General features: G+C 36.2%; 1 protein-coding gene across 5 annotated transcripts in view; it reads left to right on the top strand.

The window, feature by feature from the left end:
• The window catches only part of rdx (BTB/POZ and MATH domain-containing protein rdx), a 69930-nt gene that overhangs the window by 43645 nt on the left and 14161 nt on the right, over positions 1–12124 (top strand). For 4 of the 5 annotated variants that reach the window (XM_034973766.2, XM_034973765.2, XM_034973764.2 and 1 more), the window contains 2 exons: positions 5264–5429; positions 11356–11693. In XM_034973766.2, coding sequence (XP_034829657.1) covers positions 5355–5429; positions 11356–11693 — 413 coding nt within the window. In that variant the 5' untranslated portion in view covers positions 5264–5354. Of the gene's footprint in view, positions 1–5263; positions 5430–7500; positions 7626–11355; positions 11694–12124 lie in introns of those variants that run through there. The other variant, XM_069502114.1, reaches the window with a different exon arrangement.

Below are 12124 nucleotides of genomic sequence, written 5' to 3'. Positions count from 1 at the left end.
CTTTAAAACTATGTATCTTAATATACTTTTTAAATGTATGCCATACAAGGAAAATCTAAGTTATATGGTACGCTATTGTTAACAATAATAGGAGCGGTTAACTGAAAACTAGATGTAGGTCGTTCGGGCCGCTCTACTTGCCACAGTGGCAAATTTGTGGCTCGACCTCGAACAGATCGCTTATATCGGATATCTTATCACCATTCGTTGCTATGAAAAAAAATTAACCACTCGAACTAAAAACTCAGTAAAAAAGATATACTAAAACATATTTTTATTATCTGTTTTAAGAGTGTTTCAGATGCATCTCTATTCTCTATCCTAGTCTTTTTGACTTCTAAAATAGTTATATTTTACACAATGATGCTCGCACCCTTGTCCGCGTGGATTTAGATTTTTAAAAATCCCATGGGAACTCTTAGATTTATAAAATGTTCCCTGTCTAGTAGTTTGACTGATGTAGGTGTCAAGATCAGACTGAATGTTATCCCCACCTCAAAATTTACATCAAATATCTTGATGACTCCACTTCTTAAATTCTTCTCTAGATCCTAAGGATCAATCTCACCAAAGGAAATATCTTGTTCACAAAACGCCGTATTTTACATTTTTCCGTCGTGTTCACATGGATGGGACTATAAAGCCGAAAACTTTACTTAAGGGAGGCTCTTATAGGAGCAAATGGAGGTTAAATATTTTTTTCGATTGACATAGACTTGTGGGTATCGTTGAAAATAATTATTATAACAACAAAAACATATTAATTTTACTTTACATATTGACAATTTGGAGGCTATCAAAATCACTGTTGCTAAGTTTGTGTTGCATAGCGACTCCCCATCTTACAGTTCTATAAGTTTTTAAGTATGGGTTACCTGAAAGAGATCACTGGTAGTGATAAGGTCGCCCTTTGTTTTTAAGCATATCCTGTACTTTTTGGCATAGTATTAAGCAATAAAGATGTTTTAAATTGAATTAAATGTTTTGTGTTTTATCATGTCATTGTAAAAGCTGTAACGTAAGCATTCAATCATATCCTGTAGTTACACAATCAAAAATATTAATTTTACTTAGTCTTCCTAGATGGCACTAACGCCGACAATTTAAAATTAGGTACTATAATATCCTGGTTTCTCGTACCGATTAGCAAGATTCTTAACTCTCACAAACTCTCTCTTGTAAACAAATCGATGTTAAAAACACAATTTCTATATCTTGACAAAAATACTTTAGTTATCCTCTGCAAATAATGTTACATCTTAATGGTAGGTCCGAAACCTAAAGAACGGAACAAAGGACGAACTTGAACCAGGTGTGTTGCACTTACGTTGGTACTGGCAATTAACTAAAAACCTAATTTTCACCCTAACATGTAAAACACACAATTATCTTATTTACTATGACTTAATCCTGTCATTCCGTCAACACGTCTTCCATCAACATATTTGGTTTCTGGGTCGCTCCGATTAATAAAATTAATGTAGCCTACTTTTGTTACTGACTCGTTGGACAGTTTTTGCGACGTCTGTAACTCGTTACACGTTAATCGCCATTTGTTACAATAACTGTTTCCCTTTGTCCCCGTTTTGCAAGAACGGCTTATTAGCTTATTAAACCTTAACCATATTTGCGAACGAATAAAGGTAAAGAAATTTAAAAAATCTAGAACACAATAGCCCACTCCACGTCCACCTTATAAGCACGACTCTGCTCTCTCTTGTCGAGATTTCTAAGCGATTTCACTGCTGGCATGGAAATACTATAGAATGTTACAAACGTGTGCAAACTGGGCGTGTATTCGGCCATGAATAATCCTTAATAACTGAACAATATGAAAACACTGCGTATAAATTCAAATTTGTTGCTAAGCTTAGTCACAAAAAATATTCATATTTTGACTTTTAATTAAAAACCAATAACCACCGTCACAACTTTATGTAATAGTAGGGTTGTGTATTTTCTACTGGCCTATTTTTTTTTAAAGAATATTATTCAAGTTAATTGCTGTGTGCTGACTAATATTCCCCTCCCCCTCCAATTTATCGTAAAGCTTGTGCTAGGAGTAGGTACGACAATAGTGCAACGGGTGGGATTTGAACCGGCGACCTTTCGGTTTTCAGTCCGCTCCTTTAACTCCTCCGCTCCTTTTGTTGTTTAATAACGTGATAAGCGAAATTCGAGACAGTGAGTTGCTATTCGGTTGTCGCAACGAAGTGGCTTCTCTACCGGATAAGGTTGCCTGTAGGAGGCCGTGTCCGCCCTAATAAATTACCGGGGCACACAGCTGCTGAACGTTGAACAAAGGCACCGCACGCGAGCCGTGAACGGATGCAGTGCGGTGATGAAACTGACACAGTTTCTAACGTGTATTTGGTAATCGAAGTATACCTCGTGAAAGTCTCGCAGGACAGCAATATCTTGCATTGTGCCGTCCTACTTCGACATACTCTCGAGTCTCGACATTTTGACGACACCGAAACCTAAAAGCAAAAAAGTTACTCAAACTTTTAAGTCTTCTAAAACCGAGGAGTTATTGGTCGCTAAGGGTAACGGTCACGCTCGATGTGCGCGTACTGGAACGAACGAATGAAAATGTTCGCGGCCCAGATTTGGGATGCGAAATCGCGATTGTTGATTGGCGTATTACGATGTTGCTACATTTTCGCCTTGCATTCTACTCCATGAGAATTTTCAAGTATTGCCATTAGGCCAGTAGGTCACTGGCATACCTACCTTCTGATTGCAACGCATTGTTATGTGTGTTACATTTTATTATTTTAAAAAAGGGTAAAAGAATATAATATTTGATCTGCATTAGACATTCGTTATTATAATCTTAGGACATCTTTTATAGGACAGTAATTTAAATAATTGTAAAATACTAGATGATACCGGCGACCCCCATACATTCAGGTTTTAAAAAAACCATGGGAATGATTTTCGGGGATAAATATAGCCCATGTTCGTCTCCATAATGCAAGTTATCTCTGTACCTACCAATAGATGATGCCTGCGACTTCGTCCACGTGGATTTAGATTTTTTTGAAAATCCCATGAGAACTCTTTGATTTTCCGAAACAAAAAGAAGCCCATATCCGTCCCTGGAATGCAAATTATATCTGTACCAAATGTCAACGTGAAAATTTAGCAGACATTTTCGCATTTAAAATATTAGTATAATAATTATATCTATGGAAGTATGGATAACATTTTAATGTCCGATATAGAAAAAAAACACAATAAAAGTATGTACTTATGCCTAAAAAAAATTAAAAAGTAGATATACCTAAATACTTTTTTTTGTGAGACCAAAAGTAACCTAGGCACCAAACTATACGATGTCCGCACCGCACGAGAGCCAGAGTTGTTTAAACTGACATTTTGGTTCCTACCTTTTGTCCGCTCGGTATCTTATTTCCCTATTAAGTAGCTCGCATAGGGGTGCAACACCAGAACATTAAAAAATCGCAAATTGAAATTCGCTTGTGGTGCCATCTAAGCGCGAGCACGGCTAAACAAATAGATACCAGTTTACAAAAGACGTCAACAGATGGCGGGCACATTGCTGTAATTTTAATGACATTTATAAATTATAACCTCTGTGATTATAACCAACTTTTCATGTTTTCGTGTGCTGTAGTAAATATTTATATTTCTGTTAAATTTATCTGACCCTGCTTTAATAACAGGACTCTGTAGTCTGTATTTCCTTTCACCACCTCGATAACTATATTCTAAGGATTGATTTACGGACTCGATTCATGCCTGAACGACTGACCACGGCTACGGATTACGGACTTGTTTTTGCTTTGTGAAATGATTTTTCTGTGAATATAATATTTGTGCAGAAAAATGCCACGGAGATCTCGATGTGTGTCTGGATGTGACTAATTCGGTAAGTATAAAATCAGCTCACTCGTAATCTAACTCAAAATTACTTCAATGAGTCAAACTCTGTGCACCATTAAGGCACCATTAGGACATTAGGTATTTTATCATGATACTAGGTATACCTATATAATTCCTGCGATTTCGTCAGCTCGAAAAAACTATTTTAGAAATCCCGTGAGCAGTCCAATTTTCCGAGATAAAAGTGGCCTACAAGTTACAACCGTCTGATGCAAGCTATCTCTGTACCAAACAGATCATCTGTTTGGTACAGAGATAGCCTGACCACCACTTTGTCTACGTGGATTTAGGGTTTTTGAGAATCCCATGGGAACTGTTTGATTTTTCCGTGACAAAAGAAGCCTATGTCCTTACCTCGATGCAAGCTATCTCTGTACTAACTTTCATCATATACGGTTACACAAATTTACTGTAAAAAGCTAGCATACAGACAGGTTGACACACTTTTGCATTTATCATATTGCTGTGGATTATTAACTACCTACTAATTCTGTAAATTTTTTGTTTTGTAATTAGGTGTACTTACAACATTTGTTTTGAACTTTATTGACTAAGTTATTTTTATATTATAGGTATCAACTATCAACTAATTAAGTACAATAAGTAAGTATAGACTAATGCATATTTTATGTTACTATTTTTTCAGATGTTTGCATGGCTTTCCAAAACCCGGCTACTCCTCTCTATGAAACCATTTAAACAATGAAAAGAGATAGTAGGACAACATTTAGAAAGCAAGACTGATGATGAAATATATACCTAGTTACGAATTGTCAAATTTGCAATCACCAATTTGAAGATCGTTGAAATACACCAGTTGTGGTAGTAATATGAAAGTTATGAAAAGTAAATAACCAAAAATTTTGGATTTGAGCGTTACCTATTTCACAATCTCGTGGGTCTTGAATTTGGGTATGTATTTTATGGTACATAAAATTAGTTACGAATTTATGAAAATAAAATACTTTACAAAACCTTAAAACCTTTTTATTTCTAGGTATAGTGTTTTATAATTTAGTATCTTAAGTCAGTCTTGTAATATATATTTTTAAACATGTTTTAAACAAACGTTAATGGAATTATTGATATTTTTTTAAAACATGTTCAAATTCAAAAATATAAAATATGCTAGTAAAGTACTTTTATAAATAGCATTTAAATTTTCGCGCTCTCGCACGCCTAGCGCGCTATTAGTGCCCTCTAGATGTGAGCACACGCGTAACTTTGAAAAAGAAATCTTAAGTCGCACATCTATCTCTAGTAATATAGTAGATAATCTATGGTAGCTCATTTTCCTGAACCGTTTATAGTTCTGTCGTGGATAAGGCACTTCATGTTAGCAATAAAATTGCAGGCTCGGGGCGGGCAGCGAGTGCGGCGGTGGCGCGTCGGGCGGGGGCGCGCCTGCTCCGCAGTCGGCGCGCGTGTCCTCCAACGGCGCCGGAATGGCGGTCAGCCGCGTGCCCAGCCCGCTGCACGACGGGAACACGCCCGTCGCGGAGAACTGGTGCTTTACACAGGTAGGGGTGCAACTATAACATGACTCAGTGACGTACTCCTCATTGCTGAGGGTCTTGAGCCGGGACCGTCGCCCTTCGCTAAAATAAGTAAAGGCTGAGCAAAGTACCTAAGCTCTACTCAGCATCATCTCCGCCTAAGATGGAAACTCTTTTTCGATGGTAATGGATGGTGGCCGCCGAATTCAACTAGGCTGAGCAGGCGCGGCGTTCAGGAAGCTCCGAGATGTCTTGTAGCCCGAAATTCCTCAGTGCTTGAAGACCAAAGTCTTCGAACAGTGCGTGTTGCCAGTGATGCCATATGGATCCGAGACATAGTTGCTAACTATGGGCCTCATAGAAAGCTCAGTTACGCAGCGGGCGATGGAGAGAGCTATGCTTGGAGTTTCTCTACGTGAAATCAGAAATGAGATCTGTAGTAGAACTAGAGTAACTGACATAGCTCAACGGGTTGGGGATCTGAAGTGACAATGGGCTGGGCAGGGCACATAGTTCAAAAAACCTACATTTCGTCTGCCCAAAATCAAACCCTGTTTTAAACGACATCAGATGAGATCGCAGGGAGTCACTGGATTCAGGCGGTGCAAGACCTTGACGTTTGGAAGTCCCTACAAGAGACCTATGTCCAGCTGTGGACGTCTATCGGTTGATGATGGTGATGATTATGAAGATTCGATGGTATTCGAAACCAAGTTAGAACGGGTATGTACAATTGCAATATACAGCGACATTGCAATAAGGAATATACGTGTGGTTTAAATTTACCTGATTTTTCCTCCCCGATTCTTTATTGTCCTGACATTAAATCGCAACCATTATTTTTTTATTTAGTCCATTTTTAATTGCATAAATTATTAATCAAAAACCATTATGTGTCAAGCTTTTCTACAAATAAAAAAGAAAAATGAATTACCTAAGACCTGCACGTGAGTAATCTATTGTGAGATTGTGCCTCACAAGACACAACTGACAAGTCGCAACTGAGTGATGATAATAATGTTTACCAGGGTAGTTATCTTTGCTCTTGAAATATTACGCATACGTTGATTGTGTTAATACGAACATCAACAAGGAAACGAATAAAATGTGATTTTTTAGAGGTACTACTACATTAGGCTCATGTTTTCTTGCCTAATGCAACTAGGTATGAGCAGACAACTTTCTAAAGGAACGAAAGAATTTGTATCCACCATAGATTTATCACGACTACTAGATTAACTGTAAAGGCGAGGCCAAAATACCGGCCAAGTGCGAGTCAGACTCGCGCATCGAGGGTTCCATACCTTGGCTTGATATGTATAATTATTTGTTTAAATTGTTCGACCGCTTCAAAAACAAAATATTCTCATACGAATAGAATAATGAATATAACAAGATAAGCATAATGTGGTATCGTCTTAAGGTGACGACTTTGCAAATCATTGTACAGATCTAATAGCACTGGATGAAGGTCTAAACAATAATATAATATCCTTAGTCCGCTAATGCTTGCGATTGAACATCCTGAGAAATCGATATTTAGGAGATATTTAAAGGGTGATTTATAAGAAAAAGATGAAAAGCAGCCAAAATTCATGGACTTCAAACCTAGTAAACTATGTTTTATTTGTCATACAAATGCCTGAGAAAATTAGAACGACCGTTCGGTAAGTTAGATGCCGGCCTGGTATTAACTTTTTTGGTACTTTTTGCCAAAATCTATTTGGTTCGCAAAAGATAACGGCGTTTCAAACTCGGTGCAAGCAGCGGTACGTTGGCTTATTAAGGTCTTCTTCGATTACAATTATTGTATTATAACGGTTTTTAGTTTCATATACATAATAGGTTTAATAATTTATTATTACTTTGTAACTACAATTTTTGGTACATGAATAATAAAAATAAAAAAATAAAATAAAATAGGTATCATCTATTTACTGTCTATTAATTGCGTATAATGTCTTGAGTATTACTGCACAATTGAATTGTTCACGGGCGTTTCCTTGGAAATTTACCGACTTACATTGGTAATTAGGTATGTTTAGACACGTGTAAGCGTTAGCTTCGGATTCACGTGGTAGATTGTAATTGACACATGCATCGGGTGGATGTGTACTGCACTTGTACATAATATTCTAGCCAATACAAGAAAGTGTCAACCAATCAGATGGATGATGCCATAAATTCAGCCAATCAAAATAATTTTGATTATAATAACATGTAAGTGTTGAGAGGGCTATACTTTTGAAATCTAGCTAATATAAGAATATTATGAGTATGTGTGACATGACGTCTTAAAATAAAAACAATATTTTAATTTAATTTGAGAAGCATAATTGCTATTTTAATTAGATATAATGGAACTAGTAATTGTACCTATTTTTTAAATTAAATCGTGTCCACACTGTCTTATTACTTTAATAATTGTACTTAGCTGATTCTGTAGTAAACAATCTCTAAACTAAAATGACAGGTCTTCACACCATATTGCCTTTCCTTTCATAAAGCTCCCTGTGGAAAAGGATAAAAATAGATTTAGGCTTGTCAATTTAATGTAGTTAAGAGATTGTATACAACAGTCAACAGTACACATTGTCAAGTATCAAGGTTCGTAGTTCGTTACATTGTCTGTACTGGCAAAATTATAAGGAAACCGAGTACATAAATAACCACAATGGTATCGTAAACTTGACTTAAATACCTAATAATGATTATGTGTTTTGTACAATATTATTTTCATTGTTACAAATTACAAAATATATGAGCTCTACAAATTAACGATATCATTATGACGATTTATCAACGATAAAATTAAAAATATCTGGTTTAGTAAGTAACAACATATTTAAACTAGATTATGCATCGGTATTTTCAGTGTTTGTTATATAAATGTATCTTTTAAGGTATTTACACAAAATACAGATATCACAAATGCCCTAACTGACCCTGTTGAGGGACACAAGTTAATTAGGATAGTTTCCTCCGCTGACAGATATTATTTTATTATTGGCAAAAACTACCTAATGATTTTCATAGATTCTGTAACAATAAAAAATAGATAAGTGTCGACAAATCAGTACATAACAAAAATTATCCAAATCTGTCAATTTTGATCGTCCCCCATTTCTTTATTTTTGAAAATAAAACAGAATACTAAAGAATCCACACTAATATTTCTGAATATGTGTGTCTGTCTGCTAGCTGTTCACGGCCTATCTCTTTAACTAATTTTGACAAAATTGCCTGTTACTTGATACAGAGATGGCTTGCATCCCGGAGGCAGGCTTAGGCTACATTTTATCCCGAAAATTCAAAGAGATCCCACAGGATTTTTACGAAAATCTTGCAAATCACAGGCACAGATTTAGTTTCTAATACGTGTCTACAAAGTTGATTGGTAAAATGAGAATCAACTTTGCCACTTTGGTTGCTTAGTATTCAAATAAGAATGAAGCTGCGTTTGTATGGAGGAGTGACCGATAGTCCTCTGCTAATAGAGGTCCGTTATACCCTTTGGGTTCGGAATGCTAAAAACTAGCAAGTCATCATTGACAGTGAGCATATAATCCTGTAACTGCAATTTAGTTAAATAACTAAACCGATCTACATACAGACCGGTTTAGGTTTTTAACTAAATTGCAGTTACAAGATTGGCCACGTAATAGCTATTGTTTATCTCTATAGAATGTAGTTTCCTAACAGTAGAAAAATAAATAAACATAGAGTAATATTGCAAACACAGACTTTCAACAACATTAGATAAACGGTCAAGTTGACAGTATGGATTTCGCGATAGATATACTTGTAATCCAAGAAAGCAGGGATGATGCGGGCGGCCTTGTAGCGGGTCGGTGACCGGGCGAAGACCTCAGCAGCACCGCAAGCTCGCAAGCCAAGCAAGCAACGGTCGGGGGCAACGACCAAGACCCAAGCGAACGCTTCGCCTAGTGCTGACCTCCGATTGCTCATGTACCCAGCTCAACGAACTGAGGGCCCCCACACGTGTACGTGTACCGACTGACTGAACCCATGAACAAGTTATACCTATAGCTCGAAAGCCTTGGCTGAACGAATCTGTATATATAAAGTAAAAGCTGACTGACTGATCTATCAACGCACAGCTCAAACTACTGGACAGATCGGGTTGAAATTTGCATGTAGTATTTTGACGTAGACATCCGCTAAGAAAGGAATTTGTAAAATTCAACCCCTAAGTGGGTAAAATAGGGGTTTGAAGTTTGTGTAGTCCACGCGGACGAAGTTGCGAGCATATGCTAGTTAGTTTATAATATGCAAATGAGTCTGTCCGTCTGTTACGTTTTCACGGGTAAACTACTGAACCGATCTTGACGAAGCAGGTATGCTTTACATCGTGGAGTTTGACGGGATATTTTTTATCCTAAGAAAACAAAGACCTTCGTTTTCTCTGGACGGGATGGAATCGTGGGCAAAAACTGGTGTTATCTATGCTAATATTATAGAGAGGAAAGATTTGTTTGTTTGGGATCGTTAAACTCTTATACACTACCGAACCGATTTTAATATTTTTTTCATCTTTAGAAAGCTACTGTATCCAGAAGTAACAAAGGATAATATATATTATGTATTTATAGGTATGTCAAATTTCACCCGGGCGAAGCCGGGCGGCAAATGATCCTCAGTTGACTTTAACATTTAAATGTCATAACTCATAAGTCATCAATCATCACTTTAAATAGCCACCTCGAAAGGAGCAATAACTTAAAATGTTACAAAATTCGCTAACGCGTTTGGTTTTTCTATGATGGTCATAAAACTATATAAACTCGACCACTATTTTAGAGTGTGTACATTGTCCAACATACATAGGTGCGTCAAGTAAGGTTTACTCGCGTTTTATTTGTCGTAAACGTGTTGTCAGGTTTCAAAGTGTAACCGCTTCAATAGCCAGTAGTCATCAAAGCTATAAAAAATATAAAGCGGTGCAGTGGTCTGTTCATATCCACATAAACTGCATCTAGTATACAGGGTTATTTTCTACCACTAGATGCGAGGTGTCCACGCATTAGGTATTTTTATTCGACTACGGCAAAGCCAAAAATCATGATAACCCGATTATGATTTTGGCGGTCTATGTATGTACGAGTATCTACGTGTGTTCCACTGTAGCGGCTATACTACTGGGCCGATTTTGATGAATGAGGTGTCAATTTATTCGTTGTTATCCCTACATTTTAAACGAACAATATCGATCGGTCGGATCCTCGTCCAAAAAAGTGGGCGTCTTTAAAAAAAATATTGCTATTGTATTGAGTGGGATGTCAAATGAAAGAAGAAAAAATATGTACTGATTTCTTAAATATAAATATACCAAGCGACAGAAACCCAATTTTACTATATTTATTTATATATTTCAGCGTTCATTAAGACGACCGTAGTCGGGTTTTAATTTTCAACTTTATTGGTTTAGCACTAAAACCAATTAAGATTAAAATCGATAATAACCTATAGACCTATCATTTTAAATTTTATTGTTTTAGTCAAGTTTTATATGTCATTCTTCAGTAGAAGAAGATTGATGATTCTGAACCACCCCCAAAATATTGCTGTTATATCTAATTGAAACTAAAATTTAAATATGCGTTATGTGTAAAGCTACATACACGAGTGTTTCATACGTACAGTGTAAACTATTATAACTTCTAGATATAACGAAAAACTCCTTAAAACATTGAAATTGCTAAGGTTTGTTTGGCTTAGTAGATACCTACATTGTTACTCCGATCCCTTCAATTTCGCAATATGTTTACACTGTATATAACTTTTACAAGTCTTTTTGTTATTTCATACGCACAATCTTTAAAAGCTTTCAGTGCAAGCTAAAGGTCCGTTTGTAGTTTGTTCAGGGTATTCTGCATTTGTCTAATTTAGTTAATTCTTGTAATAACACCTTTTTTCTTTCTTTTTTCAGGTCAAGGTGGTGAAGTTCAGTTACATGTGGACAATAAATAATTTTAGTTTTTGTAGAGAAGAAATGGGTGAAGTGTTAAAATCATCGACATTCTCAGCTGGTGCTAGTGACAAATTAAAATGGTGTCTCCGTGTTAATCCTAAAGGACTGGACGAGGAGAGCAAAGACTATTTATCATTATATTTATTATTAGTGTCGTGTAACAAATCAGAAGTTCGGGCAAAATTTAAATTTTCAATATTAAATGCGAAACGGGAAGAAACAAAAGCTATGGAGTCACAACGAGCGTACAGATTCGTCCAAGGCAAAGACTGGGGCTTCAAAAAATTTATCAGAAGGTAAGATAAGTATAGTATTTGTCATTTATAATTTAATCTGATTATCTTCTTAATTTACCATTGTTGATAGTTTATTTACAATGTTTATTGAAGTAATGAAGCGAACTCGCCGAGCCAGGTAAATTTGCATTTGTTCGTTCGTCCATCTGTCTTATAACTTCTGTTCTAAAAGAATGAACGCATATATTTCAAATTCAAATATAATGTATATAGCCCCCAAGCTGAAAAATAAACTTAGGACGCAAGGTTTTAGTTCGACTCGGGTGAGGGCAAACCACAGGTTACCTATTATAGATTATTCAATTTCAATCAATTTAGCGAAAACATTAATTTATTGCATTCAATGAAGTTTTAAGTATATTTCATATCATAGTATGCAGTTATCAGTACAGACTATGTATTTTGATACCTAATACTTAGGTATATTATTC

The sequence above is a fragment of the Maniola hyperantus genome, chromosome 12 (assembly GCF_902806685.2).
Source record: "Maniola hyperantus chromosome 12, iAphHyp1.2, whole genome shotgun sequence".
Lineage (NCBI taxonomy): Eukaryota > Metazoa > Arthropoda > Insecta > Lepidoptera > Nymphalidae > Maniola > Maniola hyperantus.
The sequence above is the reverse complement of the archived record's forward strand: the minus strand, read 5'-3'. Positions and strand labels throughout refer to the sequence as shown.